This window comes from Trachinotus anak, unplaced genomic scaffold, assembly GCF_046630095.1.
Source record: "Trachinotus anak isolate AG129_WGS33_773 ecotype Australia unplaced genomic scaffold, CSIRO_AGI_Tana_v1 ptg000025l, whole genome shotgun sequence".
Classification (NCBI taxonomy): domain Eukaryota; kingdom Metazoa; phylum Chordata; class Actinopteri; order Carangiformes; family Carangidae; genus Trachinotus; species Trachinotus anak.
Window position 1 is genome coordinate 4,183,910 of NW_027273876.1, and position 27,775 is coordinate 4,211,684.

Consider the following 27,775-nt stretch of genomic DNA (forward strand, 5'->3'; position numbering starts at 1 on the left):
CTGTTGCTCCTGGCTGGTACCAGCTTAAAAAAGAACCTCAACAGATTTAATATAACGGCAACAAGTGGGGCCTGTTTTTTTCCTTTGCTTGTGTCCAAATCTGCGGCTATAAAATGCTCCATTGCAGTTGAAATTGATGTTTAGAAATGAGCAATGCACAATAAAAATTGAGCCAAAGCTGGACAAATAACTCCTCCACTAACAGTGTTTTCAGACTCCAGACCAAACAGTATCATTATGACCCCACTCTTCCACTGGCAGACAGTCAACTGGAACTGGTGTTTCCCAATCCCTTTTTTAGTAGCTCAGTTAGTTTTGTGTCATTTGTCTTACTGTATCATCTTTCTCATTCATTTCAAACTCATGCAAAGCATCCTTGAGTACCATGAAAAGCACTCAATATCATTCATTGTCATCATAAACCAGTATGTGTAATATAGTTACTAGTTACTAATAATTTTGCAGATAACTACTAATGAAAAGTTTCTAAAATATCACACTTTTTTTCCAAAAAAATAATAATAATAATAATAATAACCTAATTCAACCAGCTTTCACAGCAGATCAGCTTCTTTCAGGAATCTTAGAAAATAGCAAAATTTTTTCCAAATACATGTGTGTGTGTGTGTGTGTGTGTGTGTGTGTGTGTGTGTGTGTGTGTGTGTGTGTGTGTGTGTGTGTGCGTGTGGGTGGGTGTGTTTAATATTGACCTTAGTAGTAATGCCCAGACTAGCTCCTTGGTCCAGCAGTGCTGCAGCTATGTCTCTGTGTCCCTCCCTGGCAGCCAAGTGTAAAGGTGTGTATCCGGAGTTGGTGGTCGCGTCTGGGCATGCTCCGTTGGCCAGCAGCTGGTGGACTATGTCTTGTTTACCGAGGCGGCTTGAGATGTGCAGCGGAGTCTGGTCATCCTGGAGACAAAAAGGAAGACAAACATAAACAGCACTTTATTAAAACCTAGAAGACAAAGTATTCAGAGGAACTATTTGCTTAAACCTGCAACAACTGATTGTTTTGGCCACCTGGGGGCAGCGGATGTGAACAAGAAGTTCAAGTTGTTAGCAGTTGCTTATTCACACATGCAGCACTTATATAGAAACATTATCATTCATTTGGAGTGGTCTCTGTGTCCACCTGATGGATCTAAGTCCAATACTCCCTCTGTTTTTGCTCTGTGTTTGGTCTCCACCAGCTCCTCAGGGAAAATATCAGGCTCTTCAGCTGCTAATTGCTCCACTATGCTCAGCAGCTGCTCTCTGACTGTGACAGCTGCTGCAGACCAGTAAAGCTGTGGGCTGGACAGCTAAACAATGAGCTATTAGAAGCTGCAGATTCTGGTGATTGAGTTGACATTGTCATTTCATACATTGTCATTATAAAAATATCCATTATAGCTGCTTTAAGAAAGAAAAGAAAGAAAATCTTTGTTGGTTTTTATGCATTGTTTGTTTTTATCTTTGTATTTTTGGATAATTTTGTGTACAGTTTCTACTACAGAAGCCATCCAATTACTATACTGAAACAACTTCAGATGAAAATCTTGTTTTTTATAATGAGAAAAATTGCTTTGTAGGGCATTTATTACACAAACAGTTCAATTCTAAAACAAAGGAAAAGGCTGATGGTGGTTGCATTGAAATAAATGAAAATAGCAGAATGTGAACACAACATAAAAACTGATTTCTGTCATTATGTCATGGCAGCTTCTGCACCAAAACGTTTTTGTTTCTTACACTGAAAATAAGAAGACAAATTCTCAAACTGGAAACAAGAGCAATGGTTCTGCACTGTAATCACACAGTAATTAGACACGTGCAAAGACAAAACCACACTCACAACACAAACACACACCAAGACTCACATTTAGTAAGGATAATTTTCTGTGTCTCAAACATAAATAAATACACAGACACGCACACAAAGCTGTTGTGGCCGACGCTGAATGGGTTCAGTGTGTTTTCTATTTAAAAAGGATGACTGAGTTTTGCCTGAAGTCAAATCTCTCACGTGGTCTACCTTGGCCTTGGCATCCACTCGAGCTCCGTTCTGGACCAGATATCGGACCACATTTGACTGTCCTGCCCTCGCTGCCATGTGGAGCGCTGTCTCCCCCCTCTGTAACACACACACACACACACACACACACACACACACACACACACACACACAAGAAAGGAAGGGAGGGATTAACAGTTATTCCAAAGTTGAGAGTCTTTCTCCAAATCCCCTGTCTGCCTCCTTCCTCATGAAAATCTCCTTGAACCGAGAGAGAGAAAGAGAAAAAGAGAGAGAGAGAGAGAGAGAGAGAGGGAGAGAGAGACCCCCTCGGTCTCCACACCCATCTCACCATAATGACGTCCCATAATGCTCTGTTTCTACGGTAACCTGGCCACAGACACGGCGTGGGCGACCAAATACTTGGGGTTGTGGAGTTGACTGTGCAGTGCTCTTGCCCCTCTCTGTTTGCTTCCTCTTCTTCAGCTCCTTCTCTCTCTCTCTCTCTTTATTTTCTCTTTCACCTTTACTTTGATTTAAGACTTAACGGGGTCAGTAGGAGAGTTTGTGGCTGCTATAGAAGAGTGTTGATGGACCAGATGAGAGTAAGAGGTGGTTTCCTTTCATACACATGGCATTAGTATATCGGTGCTTTCCCTCCTCCTTCCTGAGCTACACAGGTTTTCTCTGCTGTCTGATCCAGTGACAGTGATTGTTTTCTACAATATAATGCAGGGTAGAGAAATGTCACTTGGAAGAAGTACTCAGATTGTTTGTTTAAGTAAAAGTGCCAATACAAGAATGTAAAAATTCTCCAGTACAAGTCAAAATCCTACTGAAACTGGCAACTGACAGATCTAGAGACTGAGGAAACAGTATTGACAATATTGATCCACTGGTTTTATCCTGAACAATGTGTTGGGATTTATTTTGATAGTCATATAATTTTATATTTAGTCTTATTTTAAAAAGTAACATTAAGCTGTCAGATAAATGTAGTGAAGTAAGAAGTACAATATTTCCCTCTGAAATGTGAGAGAGAAGAGGTTTAAAGTAACATAAAATGGAAATACTGAAGTAAAGTAAAAGTACCTCAAAATTATACTTAAGTATATTCACTTTGCTGTTTTCAATCACTGCACATTATAGAAGAGAAACTGTGAAAATGCCATCTCATGTTATCTTGCCCGGGTACAGAAGACAGACGATCACACTTATATTTATCTCAAATAAAATTCCTATTTATTTCTTATACCTTAAAAGAATTTCTCCACACAAACAATGCAGTAGTGACATTTTCCATTTTGTCACTCCTCTGGGAGAAACAGAAATCAGACTCTTCCTGAACTCACCACATTGCTTGTGTTTGGTGAAGCCCCGTGACTGATCAGCTGGTGGACGATGTTCTCATGTCCCATAAAAGCTGCGACGTGGATCGGAGTCAGACCAGACTGGAGAACCAGAACCAGAACAATCATTTGTGAGTACGAATGTCTACAATGTTCATGCCCAGAGTGCTGATATCATCAGCATCATCAGACTATCATGTGTAGAAGTAGTGGGGGGTGGGGGGTTCAGTTATTTTAGGAAAACATTTCTTACACTTGGGTCTGTGGTACATGAGAATACAATCTGGTTCCTGATCAGCACCTCTGTAGATTTTAGCTAAATACACTGCACCTGTATACAGTGTATGACATTGGCAGCTTAATGTACTGTAACATATAAGTAGAAGTAAAGTTATTTTTACCACTACAGTAGAACTAGTACTCACATGTATGAGTGTATCAATGGCAATTTGTCTCCACCCACAATAACTGATTTTTTTGGCCACTTGGTGGCAGCAAAAACAACATTGACATATTATCTGCTTTTAAGCTAATATGGCTAAACTTGTTAGCAAACATTTGTTTATTTCCACATCCATCAGTTACAGAGCAACATAATCATTCACATAATGTCATGTTTGTGTCCAGCTAATGAACATTAGTCCGATATTCCCTCTTTTTTTAGCTCAGCTTTTGGTCTCCACCACCTCCTGAGGGAAAGTTTTAGCTGCTAATTGCTCCACCATGTTAACCAGCTAGTTGCTAGCTGTGTGTGTTAGCTGCTGAGCAGGTAGACACTATGAGAGGGAACCAAAACAGTAAAGAGGGCGAGGAGAGCAGCAGATCCAGGTGATAATTCTCTGTTACATCACTACGATCAACCGATTTCTCACTGGCATTTGATACATAAATATCAAATATAGCCATTTTAAAATGATCTCACCACAATAGTACATTAAGATTAAGATAAGGAAAATCTTTTAGGACTCAATAATAAACCAAAATGACCTGATAAGATGAAGATTTTTTTCTGAATAAAAACTTTCCCTCTATAATATGGTGAAGCTGAAGTAGAAAGTAGCAGAAAATTAAAGTAGACAAGTAAAGTACAAGTAGCTGATGGCAAAACTGTACTGAAGCGCAGTGAGAACAAATCTAACCCTGATGAACTCCTGCACAGACAGAAAACACACCAACTCTCCGCTGCGATGCTCCTGGACGTTCATAAAGTACGAGAACAAGAAGAAACTTTAACTCCCACTTTTTTTCACCTGAAAAAACTGATTACAGAAAAACTGACACTGCGGTGCTTTTCATGACATACACGCTCCACGCACGTACCTCAGTGACTGCCTGTATGGATGCTCCATGCTTCAGAAGTAGCTCCATCACCTTGACTCTATTCTTCTTGCAGGCAATGTGCAGGGGAGTGAAACCATTCTACGGCGCAGAAAACAAAAATAAATCCATTAGGAAGTATGAAAAAAGTAGTCCAAGAGTTGTGTGTGTGTGTGTGTGTGTGTGTGTGTGTGTTTGGAGGTCTCGCACAACTGGCAGAAGACAAATCTGGAACTCCACATGGAAAATACAGTACAAAGGGGCACCTTCTTTCCTTGTTCCTCCTCCTCTTCCCTTATTCCTCTTTTCTTTTACCCCTCTGCATGCAAACCAGACAAGCATGTGTGGAAATAATTGACTTGACTGTAAGAATGTAAAAAAAAGAAAATAAAAAGTATGCTGCACTGAAATAGATACTCTTCTTTACAACTTACTCGTCTCTCGCCAGCTCGTACAGTCTGCCCCCTTCCCTCCCTCCTTCTCCTACTCTCCTGACTTTGAGGTTTCTGGCTCAATCCTATGACTTCATTTTCCTCTCCATATCCTTTTTTCCTTCTTATTCTCTCTGGCTATAAAGTCCCAGTGCTCTAACCACACCCAGACTTCTCCCATTACAGAACAGAGATGGTTGTCTTAACGCCAAAGACAGCGGCCGCGGTCATAAAGCCTCTTTTGGTCTCCTTGTCTGCTTCCTTCATTACTTTCCTTCATGTTCTCTCTCTCTCTCTTCTCCGTTAAAGTCCCTTATTTCTCTCTTTTTGCTGAAATGGATAATGAGGGAGGTGAGGAGGAAAAGAAAAGGAAGGAGGGGGAGAGGAAATGAGAGACTTGAAAGGAAGGAAGACATTTTTGGTTGGTTGGGAGATGAAATCATCAAGACCTGACTGCAAGACTTAAATGTTCCACTGGCACAAGCTTGAGCAACACTGCAGCTTCACTTCAAGCCTCTGCAGGAATTCATCTATTTCATACTTCAGTTTGGGAGAAAACAGCTAAACCTTTCTGTCACATTTCCTCTGTGAAGACACGCACCTCATTACATGAACCTGGTATTTTTTACTTGCTGTTCTCACGTTTAAAATAAGCCCCAGCTCACTTTTCTGTTAAAGTTGAGATGGATACTTCACAAGAACATCTCTATCACTCTTTAAACATGGCTCGGACATGAACCGAAATCTGTTCATGTAAAGGCTGCAAAAGCTCAAGGTAAATACACAGAGCAAGATAAAAGGGGAGATAAAAATGCACTTTTTGTTCCCTCCTCTAAAAGCTCTGTATTAAATTTATCTGTTAATTGTCATTCATGAGAAAGAACGGAATAAAAATTCTGCTAATAAACCATAAAATGTTATAAAATTAGTCTCTTTTCAAGTTACTGTATAAGAATTGCTGTTCATTGATTTTTGTGGTGTGGGACAAAAGGGAGAAAATTCTTGATCAGATTGAGTAATTTATTGATTCAAAACCTCCTGCATTCAATAATGATCCCTGATCTAAACACAGACAATTTCTCCAGCTTCTCGCTTCCTCCCTTCCTCCCTTCCTCCCTTCCTCCCTTCCTCCCTTTCCTTTTCACACTTTTGTTTGTATCATGACTAATGACTGGTGAGTCAACAACTGCATGTCCTTGCTGCCGCCCCCGTCTCATCTTCACTGTCTCAAATTAGGCTCAATAAGATTTTAACTTTGTAAAGTGAAGTTCAAATAATTCCAAGGTTTGTAGTTTGTAAACCTGTAAAAATAAATCTGCATGAGAAATTCAAGTTTGTGCATTATGCTTGTGATTGGATGGTCATTGTCCAATCAGAGTCGGGTGTAAAAACAGGGTCAAAACTCCTAGTTGTAACTTCAGCATCACACACAGCGTGAGAACTTTGAGTGCTGAGGTTTACACACAGCTGTTCACAAAAGCTCTTCTTAGTGTAACCTCCCCACTGACATCATTTCTTACATCTAATCTGATATTTGTGAAACCCCACTTTACAAGCCCCCAGAGGAGTCCCTATACAGTACCCCCCCCCCTACCCCCATCCTTACCAGTGCCTTGGCGTTGGGGTTGGCCTTCTTGTCAACGATGACCTTTGCCACCTTGTAGTGTCCACAGTGGGCGGCTACGTGCAGCGCCGTCAGGTAGTCGTTGGTCACGTCGTCCACCGGCACCTCGTGGTGCAGCAGCAGCTGGACGCAGTTGAGGTGGTCGCCCTGCGTCGCCATGTGGAGGGGAGACAAACCGTTCTGGAAGGAAAACAAGAGGAAATAATTGTTGTAAATTTAATGTCAGAAATTAACATGGCTGTTAAAGCTAATGTGTCAAACAATCATGTGTCATGCATGAGAAAGAGAGAAAGAGAAGGATCTAACAGCTTAAGAGAATTGGTAGAAATGTGTGAGACAGAGAAAGATACAGAGAAACCAAGTCGCTGTTTAAAAGATAAAGCAGGGAGGTGAGAGCAGAAACCAGCAGAGAGGCTGAGGCTGTACCTTGGTCTTTGACAGTATCGGAGCTCCTCTGTCCAGCAGCATCTCCACCACCTGCTCATGACCACTCCGGGCTCCACAGTGCAGAGGAGTCAGACCATCCTGTGAAGACAAACACAGACTTCACTCTCACACAGCTGCGGGATGATTCTGAAGATATTCATGATTTTATTTCATTTGCAGTACTTCATGTTTGTGTAGGTTGAGAAAAACTTATACAATATAAATACACACAAACTGCTTTTGACACCTTCCAGATAATGATATTTTATATAGATACTGTTTGTCATGGACTGGGCTCTGCAGCACTAAACCGATGGAGTTCCCCTTTAAATATCAACATCAGAATAATGTGTGTGGCTGTGCACGTCTACCTTGGTCCGTGCATCTATCTTGGCCCCTCTCTCCAGCAGCAGTCGCACCATGTTACTGTTCCCACGTTTGGACGCTACGTGCAGCGGAGTTATGTCATTCTGTGGAGAAAGAAAAGCATCAGAGCTGCCACTTCGAGCATCAGTTCATCAGCCACAGAGTTTCACCACCCACTAACAACACTAATATATTTAGCACAGAGTATCCTCACACTATCTGCTGGTCAGATACTACATCTTATGACATCATCCACTCAGTGGGAAACAAGTGCAGAACCTGATACATGACACTAAAGAGCAACTGTTAACGAAGCTGTACGGAGTGTATCAGACACCCTTATTATTACATATCATATATCTGAAATGTTCTGATTGAGTGGTTCCTAAAATGTGGGCTGGGGCCACACTGGTGGGCTGCAAAACTATTGCAAATGGGCCGACAAATCATTTGCAAAACACAACTTTGGTAAAAAATAAAAATAAAAAAAAGATGTAAATATTAAAAATAATACATGAATTTTTAAAACAGCATGATCTTTATCATGAAATATTAAAAATTATTGCTATTTCAGTGTCATTGTGTGCTAAAAGATGACATCCATGGCAAAAAGGAAAACAGGAAGAATTAAAAGGAAAGAGAGTCAAGAGACAGATGGTGAATTGACAAGTTATCTCTCCTCCAGACAAACAAAAAGGAAAACTTAAGTTTCCCACATGTTTCTCCTTCAGTTCAGTCTTGAATGTTCGATCGTGATCATTAAAATAAATAGTGCTCTAAAATTTTTATTTGGCCTCTGTATTTTCATAGGGTTGGATGAGGGCTGCCAACATTTGTTCTGTCTGTTCTAAATCTTTTAGAGGAAAATTTTTCAACTATTTATCAGTGCAAGAGGACAAAGGTTCACATCCCCTTGTACAAGTCTCAGAGCCCTCAGCTGCACACTGATCTGAGCTCTGGCATTCTAGGTCTTTCCCAAAAAAAAAAATCCCAGAAGCTGACAGAGAGAGTGTTCACCATAAGTTCTTATACAGGACTTTTAACAGGATACTATGCACTGTGAAGCTGCACCTGCTAAACGTTATGTACAGACTACAAACTACTGTATCGTTATATAATCAGTTTGAGGACAGACTGCGGACTGTGTGGCTGCAGAGTGTTCTTTACCAGTACGTATAAGAAATAAACCAAAACTAATGACAATGCAATGTTAAATAAAGTCATTTTTCAGCTGGTTCTCAAGATATCAAATACTTGAGACAAAAAATAAATATGATCTATTTTCAAATGTCACATAAAAATAAACTCACCCATGGAAAGTGTGAACAAATATATAAAAGTGTTAAATTAAAACATTATTACATCAAACTTTGAGTTTTACTTTTGTTTAGTAGAGTATTTGACATTTTCATCCGTTCCTACAATCTATAGGATCATGTAGCAAACACACAATGTTTCCTCCTGCAGACTGACAAGCACAGCTGTCTGCAGAATTACGTGTCAGTGTTAGATTCCTACACACACACACACACACACACACACACACACACAAGCACAAATTCCTACGTATCATCCCGCCCTCTAATATGAGAGTCTTGGAGTGGTTGCAGCAGCACTTACTTCAAAAGGCCTGTGTGAGTGTGTGTGTGTGTGTGTGTGTGTGTGTGTGTGTGTGTGTGTGTGTGTGTGTGTGTGTGTGTGTGTGTGTGTGTGTGTGTGTGTTCGCCCTCTTTGAAGTGAAGAACCTACCCTCGCCTTGAAGTCCACAGCTGCCCCTCTGTTCAGCAGCAGCGTCGCTACGTTGATGTTTCCGTAGTGAGCTGCGATGTGGAGAGGAGTGAAGCCGCTCTGAGAGGGACCAACAGACAGAGAGACAGACAGGTATACAGAGAGAAGAACAGAATCAGTTGAAGAGAGAGCAAAAAGAGGCAGACAGTGTGTCACAATGAGCCGTGAGCAAAGCATGATGGGACATTACATACAGCAGCAGTTGGCCAAAAGCAGGCTAAACAGAGCACAGCAGACAGGGGCTAAGCATAAGTCAAACATGCTCTGAAAAACTGACAGAGGAAAATGATTTGACAAAAATATACTCCCAGGCCAATTTATTAGGTACACCTGTATAATCTAATGCAATCCAGTACAACAGCTCTGTCAAACGTTCAAACTTCCCGAGGGGTGAGGGGTTTGCAGTGGTTAGTCCAGCTCAACGACGCTGCAAACTGCAACCTCAATAATAAACATATTATTATCTCTGTAGAGACAGAATTCATGGTGGGGCTGTTCTCTTGGATTGCATTAGATTTACCTAATAAAGTGACCACCTCGTGTAATAGTCCGGGAAAGTGCACCACACTGTTCAGGTTCAGGGTGGATAAAATCACTATATAAGTAAACACAACCAAATCCTCCTCCTGTCAAATGAAAACCAAAGCACATTTAATGAAGAATGGGAAATTTAAATACTGGGTATCCAATTAAGTTTCTGTCTCAATTCCTAAAAAAAATAAAAAATAAAAAAACACTGCTTGTTGATATGATTTCATCTGACAGGGAAAACATTTATGACCCAGACATGCAGGTGAGCATGCATCTGCATTAGTTAACGGGGCTATTTGTAGGTTTTCGAACGTGGTTTCTTGCTGGGAGTGGGTGGTGGTGATTTCTGCTTGACAAAGGCTTTGACTGTCGTTGTGTTTACAAGAAAACAAGTTATAATTCACCCTCTGAGCGGCGCTGTGTCTGGAAGGTAGACTGGAGGCTACAGTGACTCGGTATCGAAAAGTTGGGCCGAGGCTACTGGTCAGCATGCTAACTTCAGTAGAAGAAAAGACTACAAAAGATTCTTCTAGACTGCAAAGTAAACAGCTGTTAATGCTAACGCTAGCTATGTAGCAATAACAAAACTTACAAATAGCTCCTGTAAAGGTAATCTGGATTTAATGGGCTGCTTTGAAGAGAGCCTCAATTCAAATAACTAAACAAACCAATTAAAGACATAAAGCAGAGCATGCTGCTGTGTAAATGACTTGAATCTGACACATTGATATAAAAGTAATAGTGAGAATCATAAATAATTTATTTGTTTGAAATAATCTTGGACGGTTCAGTCTTAACTTGTGAACGCACATTCGATTATTTACTTTCCCACAGCAACAAACAGGAAAAGTCAACATGCTTTTGATCGCGTCATCAAAAATAAAATCAAGAAGCTGTCATATTGATATAATTAGCATCATCTTAAAGGATAGCAGCATAACTTCAGGTTCGTGTTTGTTAGATATGCAAATCAATAAAATCTACTGGCATGCTAAAGCTCAAGAGAAGTTTAGCTGGATGAGAGCCTTTGATGGACGGATGGTCACATGCACAGCCAAATTTAAATTCAGGTCATTTAGACAATTCACAGCATTTACAACACTGAAATAAATTTAAAATTCAAGCAGTCACCCAAGAAGTGCAAGGAACAACAGCACTTTTTCTTGTCAATACATAGATATTATTGTAACTGGAGGAGGATCACATTACAGAGAGGTGCTACCGCGGATGAGGAAGGGAAGTCGAGGGGGGAGAGGATAAAAAAATAAAAAAAATCACAATATGTTCTGACAGACAATAATAAAACTGGCAAAGACAAGAAGGCTAGCAGACGCAAACACAGATGTTCTGCAGTGAGTTTTTATTTTTGAATTAAATGCCCTGCAACCCGGCACAGCTTGCATCATGTCTGCTGTTTAACGTGTGAGCTGGCTGTACAGTGACGGTCAGTGATGCGTGATGCAGAGAAATGCACTGAACTATCTACAGTGAATAAAGAGGAAAACCCAGAGGATGAATCTGGTGTTTTCTGACCAAACTACAAAAAGAAAATCCACTGTTACTATCTGTTAGTTCTTTGTTTTCTTGCAGAGAGAAGACTGATACCACCCCAAATAAGAAGCTTTTGTACAATAAAAAAAACCCAGTGTGTTAATCAATGAGCTTTAGAGGTGCTGGCAGCTTGATCTTACTACCTTTAATCATGCTAGGTTTGCTATTCACACTTTCCCCCAGTCAACTGTTCTTATACTCTTATACTTTTATTCTTACATCAGTAAATGTGTTGTATATCTATGAAGACAACATCATTAAACCTTTATTTGGTCTACGGGCTTTTATTGCTTATTTCACGGTTAATGTAAACTCCAAACTGCCTGCATGTTTACCTGTTGTCTTGAAGTTAAATTCAGTATTATGTCCATTTCCACAGCACTAACTCACCACACTGCTGCTCTCAGTTTCTCTCACTGTTTTCTTCTGTGAATGCAACTTCTGGCAGACTTTTCACATTAAAAGTATTCCAGGTTTGTGGGTATGGGCAACAGTGAACAATCCACAGGATAGGTTGAATTTCACTGATGGCAGCTTAACATCAATTGGAAAAAACAGAGAAGCGGAAAAATGTAATTTAATAAGTGGATGAAAAAGATTATTTCTGTCCAAAATAGAAACCAGGACAGTAAAGTTGTGAGTATAACATGATCCTTTTGTTGCACTGATGGGATTAGTGCTGTGGAAATATAATTTCACCCCCATCAATATTTTATTTTTTTTTACTCAGCCTGTATTAGCAACTGGCCTTTATTTGTTCATGCTGGCCATGGGCCACAGCTTTTATCTGAGAGTTTATGGTAAAATTAAATGTTTCAAACGCTCTAGGTATATTTCAGGGAACTACTATTATTTATTACATTTCTGCCCCAAAGCAGGAAGCCACTGCATACACACAGAAAGCAAAGTCACAATGCAATGCAGGTTTAAAAACAGGCAGGTGAGACGCTGTCAGCAGCAAAAGCATTCACGCCAGCATTTAACGCTCATGCCAGCAGACAGAAGGCTTTGGCTTTGCAGTGGTGACCATGAGTGAACAATGAGAGGAGAGGAGAGGAGAGGAGAGAGGAGAAGAGAAGAGAAGAGAAGAGAAGAGAAGAGAAGAGAAGAGAAGAGAAGAGAAGAGAAGAGAAGAGAAGAGAAGAGAAGAGAAGATGTACCTCTGTTGTTCTATTCACCATCATCTAGAAGGGAAAAGGGAAAAGGGGGGGAGCGGTAGGGTAAGAAAAAAAGGAACGAATAGAGGGAGGAGGAGGAGGAGGAGGAGGAAGAGGAGGAGAGAATGGGGTGGTTAGTGCACCACAACAACTACAACAACAACACCAACACTATGGCTGCACCAAGCTGTAGGATGGGCATGAGAGAATGAAAAGAACCAAAAGACAACCACACAGAGGTGCACACATCTGGATGAGGGACGGGGGTTCTCCCTTATAGTCGGTTATTTGTTCTGCTAACAAAGACAAGGACAACACTGTTTCTTGCTGGAGACTTTGAACATGAACATCATCTAAATACTTGTTTGCCCCCTAAGAAGAAGAACTAACAAAAAGCAACATCAAGTTCACAATAAAAACACCACAATGACAGGAAATACCTTTCCACGTTATTCCTATCCCCATGATACATGATACCTTGAATAGTGGCTGCAACTGTCCATTTTTCCTTTCACTGAGCCGGTGTCTGTGAGAGTTAGCGGCGTGCTACAGGTGTGTGACCTTTTCTGTGGGTGGGGCGGCATTTCATTACAATTCTTCCACATTGATGGAAGTCTGATAAAATGAAAAATAAAACAGAAATGCTGTATAATTTATAATTTTTATAACATGATCTTTACTGAAGATGACATTTAGTTCTCGTTATTAGAGACCTCATTCTCAATTATAGATACATATTGTATCTGCTCCGTTACTAAAAAGAGCCACATCAAATTTTTTAATGTTTAATTCTATTATAATCTAAAAATTGGGAGTAAAAAAAATACAGATTAAATGTTTTTTTACCCACAAAACTTGTAGATGAGGTTTCAGCATTTTCTTCAGGCAGTTAACTGTATGTAGCCTGAGAACCAAAATCCAGGGCAAAGTAAATGTATTACTGAACTTATTGCTCTGAGTATACACTAATAACTGAAGGAGACTAGAGTATCTTTAAAGTAGTTTTATAACTTAACAGTGATTTAATTTAAAAAAAAAACTAACTAAAATTGAAAGAGTGACATGGACAAAAATAGGATTTTACAAAGTGGTAATTGAACAATTTGATGATATGGGAACACAGAGTGTGTAAACAGGGGAATGTGATCATAAGAAGTGACATTGCTTAAAGTCTTGTAGCATATTCAGCAACTTTATTGATTCCCAACAGTGAAGCGATTAAGAATTTAACGAGATCTGAGGCTTTTCAGTATTTTCATATAAGATAGTCACCGTCCGATCTCTTGGTGGTAAACGACAGATGCACGATCACATTGTTCCCTTTAAAGAAAAAGTTTGACATTGTGGAAATATTTTTATTCGCTTTCTGCTGAGAGGTAGCTGAGGAGATAGAAACACCACTCTCATATCTGTATGCTACAGGTGAACTAGCAGCCAGTTAGCCTCGCTTAGCACAAAGACTGGAGACAGGGGGAAACTGCTAGTCTGGCTCTGCACATGGGTAACAATATCCACCTACCAGCACGGCTAAAGCTCTAAAATTAACACGTTCATCTCTCATCATTTATTTCCCCAAATCTCTGAGAAAAGGAAACAAAACTGTAACAAACGATGATTGAGTGAAAGGAATAACTGAAAGTCACGCCTGTAATTCATGCAAGGTATCATGGGCATAAAAATAAGGTGGATAGGGTCTGAACCAAAACAAACATATACAAAATCACTTCCTTTCTGACAGCAGGTCATGATGGGAACTGTAGTCCTGCCTATCGTACAGAGTGTGTACCTTGGACTCCACGTCAGCGTTGTGGTCATTCTGGAGGAGGAGGGCGGCGGCCTTGGTGTCATCTTTGCGTGCGGCGATGTGCAGTGCCGGGAGGCGGACCTTCCCCTTGGTGTCATTTTCCAGTAGGAGGGAAACCACCTGGTCATGGCCCTGCTGCAGCGCCACCGCCAGGGGAGTGAAACCATCCTGTGGACCAGCAGAAACAGTAACGTCACTGACTCTGACAGATATGCTTAAGTACAAATGGATCATGTGGATTTTTTTCCAATTAAAAAAAAATCTTCACATAGTTTTACTTTTCTTACAGGCCTCACAAAGTATCCATTTATTAATCTATCAGACTAAAACTTTGTAGCACAGCCAGCTAACATGCTAATGAAGAAGAAAACACAAAGTACAGTGGAGCCTGATGGGATGCCATTAGTTTAAAAGGTATTTAGACATAAAGGTATTGCACAAATTCAAACTTTGACCTGATGACGGTGCTATATGAAAAGTTAGAGCAATTCATCCTGAAAATTTCAGAGCAATCTATTTTATAATTGTTGAGATATTTCACTCAAAACCACCTCATGAACCACCAGGTGAAAAGTCAGGGGATCACAACACCACAGTCACTACATCTCATCCTCTGGGGACCATGAATGCAACAGTTTAATGGTAATCCATCCAATACTTCTGCAGAAATTTCACAGCACACAGAAACAATACATACATGTACACACAAGGTCACTTCTCCAGATTCACCTGATTCTCACTGCAGCGAATCTTTAAAGCATCATCCAGAGGAAAATCAAATCTAACTGTTTTGAAGTGGCCGCCTGCTCTTTTCACTACAGCCTTCCTGTGCAGTGTTACATTATACCAATCAGACAGCTGTCTTTGCTGTCTGCCTGTTAAGCAGAGGGTCAGCAGTGGTGCCGAGCCTCCAGAGTAATCTTAATATTCCTTTCTCATATTCAAGTGCTGCAGTGTGTCTTTTTACACTCGCTCGAACACTCAGAGACAGACACACACCCCTGTCCGGCGTCATTCATCAACACAGGGAAAAATTTGATTTTAATAACAGACATCAGCTGCCAGTGTCTCACTAACAAGCACATAATGGACATTTGGTGATTTATGTGTTTTAGCTAATGTTCTAAAGATGTTTAAAAGTGCACCAGCAGGAGTTCAGAGTCTCGCTTGAAGACAAATCGAAAGGAAATTTAGCTGCTAATGGGCACAAACCAAGAGGCAGACAAGATGAAAGTGACTGCATTAGAGCTGCAACTATCAGTCAGTGAGGTGATTAGTCATTTGGAAAAATTATTTCTTGAGCATCTGCTGGGTCCAGCTTCTCAAATATGAGGATTTGATGCTTTTCTGTGTCGCACATGACAGTAACCTGAACGTCTGCAGATGTCACCTCGGGCTGTGGGAGATTATAATGTTTATAACGGGTGTTTTCTTTTTTTTTTACCATCTTCTGACATTTTGGAGATAAAACAAATCGATGAATTGAGAAAATAATCAGCAGATTATTATTATTATTATTTGCAGCCCTAAACTGCATACTAATGTATAAGCTTCCAAGTGTGGGATGGACGAACACACACACTGATTCATCCAGGCAATGTGATAAATGAGAGCCAAAGCAGAGGCTACTAGCAGCAGTATCTATGACTCATCAAAGATTTCTCACAAGTAAAAAAAAAACACAGCGATTATATGTGTGTGTGCGGGCGCACACACAGGCGTGTGTGTTTACACAGGACGCCGGCTGTCTGGATAAAACCAACTCAGCATCAGTACACACACACATCAAAGCAGAGCCTGCCCGTGGAGAGCCTGCATAGCTCACACACAAAACTGTAATGGACACAACGTCTACACAAACAAACAAACACACCCATGTTAACACACACATTCTTGTCTTACTATGTTTGTGGGTACCCATCATTGATATAATGCATTTCCTAGCCTCTTACCCTAGCCTGACCCATCACAACTCAAACAGCCATTTATGAGGACTTATGGGGTCCTGCAGTCTGGTCCCCACAAAGCTGTCAGACCCCAGAAGTCCCCATGAATATAGTAAAACGAGCCCACACACACATGATAACATAATAATCTAATCAAGAAGCATGCCTGCAAGAAACATACACACACAAATACAGCCACACCCACGGACAAACAGAGATGTTCAAACTCATAAATTTAGCCTCTTTAAGAAGTCATAACCCAGAGCTACACTACCCTCCTGTTTCATCTGCTTCATTAGGGATTCAGGAGAGGACACAAAGTCAGCTTAATGTCCTAGAAATACAGACAGACAGACAGACAGACAGACAAACAGACAGACTGGCGTTAAAAGTAGGCTTTTGATCTACAAGCTTGCAGACTTGCAATGACACAGCACAATTTCCTGAAACTGCAACTAAATTAGAACCAAACTGCTGCAATAGGAGGAAATTATAATGAATCAAATCAAAACAACAGGACGAATGAAACTATGTATGATATGACAAGTTATCTTCATTGTAACGGGGCTGTTAAGACGCCATAACATGCCTGACAAAGTGAGAAGTCTGAAAAAGCAGCCTCAATACCAGCTTCAAACCATAGAGAAAACACTGAGGACAAATGTGGATTTACTGCAGAATTACTGCAGAGTGTGTTACACTTTCTGGTTCTGCCGTGCATTGTGTAATCTATGTAATTTAAAGCTCAAGAATACAATACATGCAATCACAAAAAGATCAAAAGCAGACATAAGACTGGCAAAACAAAGGGCTTGCTAATCTATTCTGCCTCGTGTTGTGCTGAAATGGTTAAATGTGAATTATTAAACGCCGGGAGCTGCTTCAAACATGGATATATATTTCCCCACATGAATAATTCATTCTGTCTCCCACTGGAAGAGACTGTGAGGAGGAGGAAATAAGGAGGACATGGGGAGAGGAGAAGGAGGCAGACAAAAGGAGGAATGACGGAGGGAAAAAAAATAGATGAAAGGAAAGACGAGCGGGGAGAAGAGATGAGGTCGGGAGGTGAATGGGAAGAAGAAGCACCGCTGCAGAGCTGTTTGTAGATTGTCAAGGAGAGAGGTGTGTAAACACACACTGATGAACAAACTGAGATGGATGCAGCTTCAGCTGAATATTCAGAAAACACAGGCAGGTGAGTCATCACTGCTTCCGTGTTCTACAGCTGTGACAACCAGAGACACGTCACTGATAACAGTCCAACTAAAACTTAAAGGACGAGTGTGGTGCAATAATTTCACCAAACAAACCCCATGAAACATCCAAACCAACAATGAACTTATGCTAACAATATGCTGTTATTCCTCCATTTCATAGAGCTACATTGTTGCCTAATATAAACATATATATTAGCCACACTATTGCACTTCATTAGCATAAACAAGAGCACTATAGTTTATCTTAATTCAACCCCAAATACACTTTTCTGCTGCTGTAAATACTTTCTAGAACTCCAAATTAATCCGCCAGTGAAAATAAAATAAATGCACAATTTATTGATTATGATATTTGTTACTAGGAAACTACAGAGCTGTTTTTAGACAGAAAGCCTTACATTTCTGACCAATTTTTAAACATTTATATCTTCAACAGGAATGAAAACATTTGCAGCCTCCTGTTCCTGAATGGGCTTTTAAATCATGTTACTTGTTGATACTGTGTCCCTGCAGTTTGTCCTCAGCTTTGTCCCACATTGTTTTTAATGATAGGTGTGGAAAACCAAGGTTCCACAAGTTTTTGATAAACTAATGAACTAGTTCCTGATTTAAATCAAAATTAGCCAAAGTTCCTGTGCGGCTGTTTGTGTTTAAACATTTATCATTTGAAAAGGCTATCTTATTTTGTTAAATAAAAAAAGAGGATTAATATACTTCACCAAGTAAAGTATAAGTACTGATATTCAAGTACCATATTGGCAAAATAATCAACATTTTTAAAGCACAAAAAAGCCTTCGATGTTGGACACAATTGTTAATGAAACAACAACATGATCTCTCACTCTTACTATTACTATGACTGAACAGAGCAGACATTGTACTTTGTAGTAGTGGGAGGTGAGAGTTATCCTGGTTTACTGTAGAATACTTTTTTTTACTGCAGTTTTGATAGTGCAGACAAAACTATATGGACCAAGGTGAGGGTGTGTTTGTCACACTTTAGTCTGGCAGCGGTGGCAGTTGGCCGCCTGCCGGTACTCTCTGCAGATGATGGATTGCTCTGACACGCTCACACCACAGACGACAGACTCCTGTAACGTCACCGGTTCCTGAAGGTCACTCTGAATGAACACATCGCCACGCTGCTGACTCCCTACCTCCTTCACTCCCACCATAGTAAACAATGACTTAATACTGTATATTATTCAGCTTTTGTCTCCTCAATGAGCCGCTGGTGGCAGGCACCTATTTACCATTTGCAACAAAGGATCTGTTGGTCATAATGCTGCAGTGTAATTACAGGGAGGCTAAACGAGGGCTGGGACGAAGGGTAGCTATTAGAAGCGGTTAGGTGCTCGTGAGTGTGTGCAGACAGGCGTTAAAACGTATATGTAGAGTAAATTGTCTGTTTGTGCTTGGGTGTGTGTTTAAGTTTAGTCACCTCAGTGGCGATGCTCTGACTGGAGCCGTTGTCCAGTAAAAACTGCACCACCTCCAGGTGATTCTCCTGCGCCGCCATGTACAGCGGAGTGAAGCCATTCTGGAAAAGGAAAAAGAAAACACTAGATGAGACCTGAAATCGTCAGCATGATGTCTGTGTCTTTATCAAGTGAGACCAAAGCTCTCCTCCCTGTTTCATCCATGATATTCAAACATTAGATACAACTATTGAACCTTTTATTGAACAAGAAGGCAAACATATGGAGGCACAGTGCAGTCAATGAAAAAAAAGAATGCCTTATCTCATAATTATGGCTTCTGTGTTTCTGAATTGTGACTTACTATCTGATAATTATAAGATCCTACCCTCGTTATTATGAGAGAAGGTAAAAATGATTATCAATCATCGCTGTTAAAAAAAAAAGGGACCTGTACTGTAAAGTGTGTCAAATCAGAACCACTCTCTTCAAAGTGATCTGATGATCTATCCCATTAATATCCCGGCTTGCATTAAGTGATTGCAGGCAGTGTTGAGAATCAATAAGCGGTACTGCTCTATAGCAATATTGGATTTACAGGATTTTTGCATTAATGTGATGAAGTAGCTTGATTTATCAGGTATTTAATTTACTGGCTCAGCCAAAAACAGACCCCTGCCATCAGGGTTTTTGATCTATAAATAGTTGCGTAATGGAATTTCAGGAAAATATGCTTTGTCATGATATAATGCTGAGATTTATTTATCACCTCCTCCTACTTCAAAGCAGGGAGGGTTTTTTTTTTTCTGACCTCAACAAGTGGACGTCACCTCCATACATACCACACACCTGATAACAGCACAGATAAAAACTGTTGAAGAGGACTGTATGTGTGTGTGTGTGTGTGTGTGTGTGTGTGTGTGTGTGTGTGCGTGTGGTCTCCATAGCAACACAAGGATCCAAAAATCACATCAGCATGCACAAAAGCTCCTCTTCCTCCTCCTCCTCCTCCTCCTCCTCTCTTCTTTGTGTTTTTTCTTGTGTTGCTGCACCAACAGCTTTTCTTTAATACGTTTCATTTAAAGCTCACAGTCAAAATTCAGCTGTGACCAAGGACACGAGTCACAGTCATATAAGTGCTCTTTCATGTGTTTAAGCAGTGTAGCTGCATCATATTCAGAGGTGTTTCTGATATTCCGTCCCCTCATGTATGTATATGAGGAGGACAAAAACGTCACAATAAAATATAGTCCACTACTGCATTTACTTATTTCCAACAATGTCAACGATAACTGAACATTATAAACACCATAAAGATTAATGTTATGTCATAGCTGTTGTATTAGATTGTACAGGTGTACCTAGTAAAGTACACACTCCTACTCATCAGACTAATACAGTAACACACACTCAGAGGCCACTTTGTTAGGCACATCTGTGCAATTTGATGCAATCCAATTTAAAAAAAAGACTCTGACCACACTGCTAAAACATAGATATAAGCCAGCTGACACCTGTATGATGGTGTTAGAAAAAGTGAACATTATATGCATCATATTAGCAGAATGTACATCAGAACAATAGTACTGGATTGCGTTAGACTGTACGAATACAGTGGCCACTGAATCTATACGCTTATGGCTGAAAACTTTGTCAGTTTGATTGTTAAATGCAGGATATCAGCTGACCGTGCTCCGTGCTTTTCCTACTGGGCACTGTACTCTGAATTAAGCTTTCACAAATAAAATTAAACTGGAATCAAACGTGAAAATAAATAACTAATTAAATAAATATTCAGTTCAGCCCTGAAGGTTATAGCTCATCAATACCAAATCAATTCTCTCCCTCTCTACAGCTGCAGCCAAGACTATGACACTGACTCTGTTATGGTTGCTACGGTGACCAGACCAGTGTGTGTGTGTGTGTGTGTGTGTGTGTGTGTGTGTGTGCTGACTACAGAATGTGGGCCAGGCAACACTGCAGAGCTGCTGACACAGCACACACACACACACAGATGGACACTGTGTATAATAGTTGCATACACATTTATCTGCATGAACGCACACACTCAAACGTGGATTTCACCATTGGACAGCTTTGTGTGTGTGTGTGTGTGTGTGTGTGTGTGTGTGTTACCTGAGACTGTGCATTGACATTGGCTCCGTGGGTGACGAGCTCCTTCACCACCTCCGTCTGTCCGGCAAGAGAAGCTATGTGGAGGGCTGTGTTTCCTTTCTGTTGTAAAATAACATGAAAAACATTTTAAAAAATTTAATCACTTACGTATCAATAAAACCGTTTCTTCATCAGCTGCGCAAAGGAAATGTTTCACACATCTTTAGTTTTAGTCAGTGTAGGTTTTATTTTTAAGCAGAGTAAATAACGGCTCTAATTTCTATCTTAATGACTGAATTCTGGTCTAGATGGCAGGATGCATCAGTTTTAAATATACTGCACATAAACTGTAATCCTAAGAAGGCTGATACTTCTTGTAAATGTTTGAATCTAAAGTACTGCAAATTATTTTAATATGAAATTATTTCAAAACACTACTGTCTCTATATTAATATGATGTTTTTAATGCTGCTTTATGAGGCCTCAATTATAAATCTTTAGTGATATGTTTGTTCTCAGTTCTTTCTTACTCAAAATCTCAGGGAAAGTAACAATTACACATTATAATAGAAAACAAAAACACACATACTAATACATACATGTACATATATTAGATTAACACAGACTATACAACTTCTAACATCAGTACCAACTATTTTACTGTTAATACATGTTGCTATATTACATCATACCCATGATTTCACAATGTAAATGTTTAAAAATTTATAAAATATAAAAGTTAAAAAAAATAAATGAAATCAAATTTAACTTAACTGACTCTAACTAAGATGATATCTAATCAATATGAATCTAAATCGACTTCTACAGACATGTCGTGAATGGAGAGAATTCAGACCCTGGAATAAACTCTTTGTATTGTGAGAAAACATAAATCTTACACGGTCAAGATAAATCACTGAAAACAAAAACAAAAGCTGACAAAGGAGTCCCCCAGGATACACGCTGAGGACCAGTGATTGGTTGTTGGCTGCACACATTCACATCTCATTTGCATTCCTGTCTGGCTGTTGATTGACCGACTGAACGTGCTGCTGCTCTGCCTGACTCACCGAACGCAGTCAGGCCAGAAAACCAAAACGTGAGAGCACATTGGCTGTGAAATATTGGCAACTCCCCTCAAGGGAGAGGAGTTACAGTAGATGTGGCCATGAAGTCTGAAATGTTGCCAAACCTGGTGAGAAAGTTGCTCTGTTGGCAAAACTCCTCAGTCCTTCTATGTCTGGGTCTGTCCAGCTTGAAGCATATGTATAATATTTTAAAATAAATGGTCATGGTCGCACCTGCTGCATGTGTGTCAGGCATAGGAAGCAGCAGCTGTTGCCATGTTGTCATTCCTGCTGCCACTGAAGCCTCCACATATACTCCTCCCCTCATTCCTGACTCTGAACTGCTGTATCTCCTTTTCCTCTCATGCTTCACCTCTTCTACTGCAGCCACCACTCAGTTCACTTGAACTTGTCATTATCAGAAAGAACAATCTCATGCACAGATATGTGACTATACATGTGTTGACTGGACATGATTTACCCCAGTCAGTGAGTTCATGTCCACTTAAAGCTGAATTAATGATTCTTTGGCCACTTGAGCAGCAGTGGAGACAAGCAGTAAACACAACACCGACATATTCTCACCCTTTAAAGTGGATATGCTGAACTATTAGCTCTGTTTTGGTCTCCGCGACTCTATTCCTGAGGGAAAATATCTGGCTCTTTGGCTGCTAAATGCTTTCACTATGTTCCCCAGCTAGTCGCTAACTCAAAACTGCGCTGATGAGATGAGTGACACTGAACAAAAGCAGTTACATTTGTGGGAGGTAAAACTAAAACAATGAGCTCAAAGACGCTAAAATGCAGAACATATGAGTAAGCATTACTTTGCTTTATCTTCATGTGGATACATTTAGAAATATGTGTTTCGGTTTGTCAGGAAGATTTATGCTAATTTACAATAAGTGGAAAATGTATAATGCTACATGAGCGACAGTCATTTAGAAATGATGTGATTAGCATAACGTCTTGTAACGTTTGTAGCAGACTGGAGGCTACAGTGAGTCGCTATCAGAAAGTGACAGGACAGGCTGGGGCTGTCTTACAAATAGCTCCTTCAATTTTTTGAAATATAGTTCTTAAATCTTTCAGATTCACATGATTATCAAACAGCGTTTTGTGCCTGATCAAATGTTTTCACCATATTTCATATTTCCTGCTTTACTCGGGTCAGGTATTAGCTAACATTAGCTTTGTCAGTTGAGTTAGCTACACAACAGTTGCACCTGGCAGTTATTAGGTGTAAATATTTAGCAACAGTAAAGCAACAGTGCATCAACATTCGGAGAAAGGCTGCTTGGGGCCGTATCTACTTCTCTTCACTCAACAAAAAATGTGATTTACCAAACTTTAGCAGGTTGCTAATCATCACAACCAGCTCCATCGGAGAGTTTCACCGGCACATAATTCAAATACACCACCCAGCAGAGACATGTTTACGTCTGGAGACACACAGGTTATTTCTGTTCACTAAATCAGTTCACTCAGCCTCCCTGCTCACACACACAGCCATTTATCTCCTTTAGTGTTGCTTAAGCAATGTGACTTTGAGAAGGAGCTGACGCAGCAAACTATAGTGTGTGTGTTTGTGTTAATTCATGCATACTCTGGGTGAGTGATTGTGTGTGTGTGTGTGTGTGTGTGTGTTTGTGTGACTCCTGGGTGGCACACACCTTGGTAGCTGCATCCACATTGGCGCCCTGCTTGATGAGCTCAGCTACCACTTCCACATGGCCCTCCTTTGAGGCCAGATGGAGAGCATTCAGACCATTCTGGACAGAGAGAGAGAGGGAGAGAGAAATTTTAAAATCAAGAGAAGGGGATATTAAACCCTGTATAATGTATATTGTACCCTTTCTGCAAATGGCCGAGGACTCTGCCTGCATTTTACACTTTTACTAAGTAACACTGAACATTATCGGGTCTTTAATTCAACAACAATTTGTACATAAAAACACCCATACAAATGGTACAAATTTGGTAATTACACTATTTATTAAAGTACTATGCCAAACCCTCTTAGTACTCTGTCTGTGGCTCATTCATTCCTACTAATGACAAATATATTCCAAAGGTTTCTTTAGTTTCATTTTTAAAAACTTAAGTAATTTCCATCTGGACATTGAAGGAATTAGTGTGTTTGTCTGGGACTATTTTCTGCAGTGGATTAATACAAATGAAGCTTATGTGGGTCAAAATAAACTACAACTACAGCATGTGTGTTCATGGTAACAATGGTTCATGTTACCTAGTGCAACAATGTGACTCATTTGCGTTCTTGTTTTTTGGCTCCATGACACTGAGGATCAATTGATTGTTAGTGAGGTGTTTTTTTTTTTATTTTATTGTTGACGAAACAAAAATATTCCAATAGCCTTTTCCTTGAAAGAATTAAAAGTTTTCAACACTATGGCAGCCCACTCTGCTCCACGCTGCTAGCATCATAAAATAATTTAGCGAGAATATGAATGATAATATTGTAATACCCCATATTCTTGAGTTTTGAGTTTCAGCAAGAACCAACTTGGAAGCAGTATATTTAGCCAGATTCTGGTGATCTCTACAGACTTTATTAAGAGAGTAAAAGCCAAAATCAGATTACTATCACCCATAGCAAGTCCAGATTAATCTATAGTAAAAAGCAGCGGTGTTAAATGGGAAGTACACTCTCGTTACCAAACTCACCTGATTGCAAATATTGATGTCGACTCCATTCTTCAGATAGTCCAAAGCTTTCTCTAGGTTCCCGGCCCGAGCTGCTCGCAGGTAACAGGCATTTACATCCGTCTGCAGGAAAACACACAGGAGAAGAACACGGTTTGTCATCTTTACCTCAGAGAAGAGAAATGTTACTGCAGGTGCATGAAAACCAGAGAAAATTAAACCTGGTGGTCTTTAAAATTAATCAATACAATGTAATTAAAAACATACCAAATATATTCCAAAACAGTGACGCTTTTCCTGCGTCTTTGTGAAAATAAGCGTAGAATTATTTAAAAACAGCAATTACATATTTTGAATAACTTGGATCCTCTTCCAGGCTATTTATTATTTTGGAAATTATGCATCAATATTGCAGCATTAGTCAGAGGCTGTTATTTATGTGTCATAGCATCCCTATGAATCCCTGCAACGAGAGATAAGTTGAATAAATCCCTTAAGGCTTGTATGTTATTAGCTGAAGAAACAGTGTAAAGTTTGCATGGCAGGACCTTTGAGAGCTCACAGGAGCTGAATTAGAGCCAAATAAAATAAAAAAAAACATTTGAAATAAGTGGTTTGAGGGTAGACAGTGAGAATACACTGTCTTCCACACCAAACACCAAGCCAAGAATAAGCAGCCTGCCAAATCCAAGCCCACAACCAAGGGATTTACTATAACTGTTCGATAAGGTTTGTCTATTGCCAAGATGTGATTTTTTTAATATAATGTATATACAATGAGATTTCTGCAATAAGCTGCAAGTCAGAAATGCATAAGACTATGTAGAGGAAAACATAAAGTGTACCAAGGGCGTAGGTTTGGTTTTAAAGGAGGAGGTGAGTGGGAACTATATTGCTGAACATTATCTTTGGCTTAAGCACAAAACAGATAATACACAACCATGGTGAAGACAAGCAACAAGACACAGGATCGACAAACAACATAAGATACATTAAGTGAAAATGGTGCAAGCAAAAAGTCCAGAAAATAATCACATTTGAGAAGCTGAAATCAGACAATTTTTATATTTTGTCTTATGAAGATAATTAACTGATGAATCATTTACCAATAAGGTTTCAAGTTACTTTTTAACTAATTGTCGAATCATTGCAGCTCTAAAAAAAATCAAAATTTTTATCACCTCTTAATCTGAACTATGGTGAACGGACAATTTAGTAAGAAGGTGAACCTGAAACATTAAAAGTAGGGGGACAAGAGCACGACTTGAAAAATGGCAATTACACCCTTCAAGTGTACAACAAAAGATCATATCTCGCCTCTTTATGTTGAACTGGACTGACTCCTGACAACTACTGAAGGCTGTTAGCATCCGAAATTAGTGCTGATGAAGAGTGAAGTGCATTTTTCCAAACGGCAGAGTAATGGGGATGAACACCTACATCCAATCCTAACATCTCCTGCATGCACCAGCCTTCATCACTGAGAGTCTTTCTCAGGGGAGCGGCAGCAGCAACAGACTAATTTATATTTAACTTGCAGTTATCAAGCTGAGCTGAAGATTTTGCAAGAGGGAACTAAGTGTATGCGTGTACACATCTGGGTGAGGGTTTCAGGGCGTGGCCGAGTGTGTGAATGTCAGGGGTTTGTGTAGAAAAACAGCGTGTGCAGCAGTGGTGGAGCAGGATGTTGACAGACTGAAACATGGAGAGGAGGAAAAGGGTTGAAAAATATGGGGGTGACAGACAGGAAGACAGGTAGTCGACCTGTGTCTCCGATTTCATGATTGCAGTGCAGCGCTACAGTCTGCCTCACTCATGTGGTCAAACAGATAACCCACGCAGTGCACAGGATTAGCATGCTGCAATTACCCTGCGCTCAAGTGCCCATTAACCTGCAACACTCTCTAGAAAGCAAAGTTAGTAAAAGGCTGATGTGTAATATCTGAGGTTTGGGCTCATTCATTTTCTATATCAGAAACAGCTTGACACTTTTATATAACAATAATAATATATATCAAAAAGTATCAGGGCTCCATCAAGAAAATAGGTGACTACTGAGTTAGTGTATTACAACAAAACAATTTATGTATTTATTTTATTTTCTTATTTTTTTATATTGACATTAGCAACCAATTCATTAATAATGTACTACTGTATTCCCCTCCTGTCTAAACCTACACCCTTGGAAGAGCAATGATGTCAGTTATAGAGCGATGCCTATATAGCAGTGTGCTAACACTAGCCACAGTGTCATTAGCCACCATGAGCTAATGATCATACCAGACCAGGTAACGCTGCAGAAACAAAACCCCTAAACTGAGAGAGGGTGTGTTTTATTGCTTATTAATGTATTTGTAACAGGAAGAATTAGTTATTTCTCCATTCAAAAGTTATTAAGTGTAGCTTTAAAACTGTGGATATCTATGTGTTAATCATTGAAATAAAAGCCGGTGAGTTAGCCATTAACAAACTCCATGACATCTTAAAATGTCTCTTTTTGTTTGACTAACAGTCCAAAACTAAAAGATATTCAGTTTTACATCAATATATGACAAAAGAAAGCTTCAAGTAAAACTGTAAAAACATAACATGTAGCAAACTGAAAAGAAAACAAAGAGTAATTTAAGCTTCTGTGTCATTTAAAGACTCGTCTTGTGTCCCATCGTGCTCACTGCACCATGACTTTGTTTTTGTAGACAGACTGTTTGCTAAAGCTGATCACTGAGCTCATTTCCCACTCAGTGAATGGATGTTATCGGAGTTCATCATCACACACACACAAAGACACAGTGCGTTTTGAGTGTCAGCATCCAGTCAGTGGGGCAGAGACACGGGGGTTTACCGGACGTCGGGCTGGGTCATGATACACAGACTGCTACTGCGAGTGTTTTACAAACCTCTCAAATACAGTTATTATCGCCAATACTATTATTACTGGTAACACTCAAGTTCCTCTATTTAGTATTTCTAAGAAATATAAAAATATATGCTTTAATAAATAGAAATATA

General features: G+C 39.8%; 1 protein-coding gene across 28 annotated transcripts in view; it reads right to left on the reverse strand.

Annotated features, from left to right (window-relative positions):
- The window catches only part of ank3b (ankyrin 3b), a 158,084-nt gene that overhangs the window by 59,779 nt on the left and 70,530 nt on the right, over positions 1-27,775 (reverse strand). For 22 of the 28 annotated variants that reach the window (XM_071463719.1, XM_071463717.1, XM_071463732.1 and 19 more), the window contains exons 2-15: positions 24,788-24,889; positions 23,776-23,874; positions 21,057-21,155; positions 18,944-19,042; positions 14,319-14,504; positions 12,536-12,559; positions 9,255-9,353; positions 7,511-7,609; positions 7,140-7,238; positions 6,696-6,893; positions 4,662-4,760; positions 3,345-3,443; positions 2,014-2,112; positions 711-908 (exon numbers count right to left, since the gene is read on the reverse strand). In XM_071463719.1, coding sequence (XP_071319820.1) covers positions 711-908; positions 2,014-2,112; positions 3,345-3,443; positions 4,662-4,760; positions 6,696-6,893; positions 7,140-7,238; positions 7,511-7,609; positions 9,255-9,353; positions 12,536-12,559; positions 14,319-14,504; positions 18,944-19,042; positions 21,057-21,155; positions 23,776-23,874; positions 24,788-24,889 — 1,599 coding nt within the window. The remainder of the gene's footprint in view (positions 1-710; positions 909-2,013; positions 2,113-3,344; positions 3,444-4,661; positions 4,761-6,695; positions 6,894-7,139; positions 7,239-7,510; positions 7,610-9,254; positions 9,354-12,535; positions 12,560-14,318; positions 14,505-18,943; positions 19,043-21,056; positions 21,156-23,775; positions 23,875-24,787; positions 24,890-27,775) is intronic. The other 6 variants (XM_071463723.1, XM_071463718.1, XM_071463715.1 and 3 more) reach the window with 1 other exon arrangement.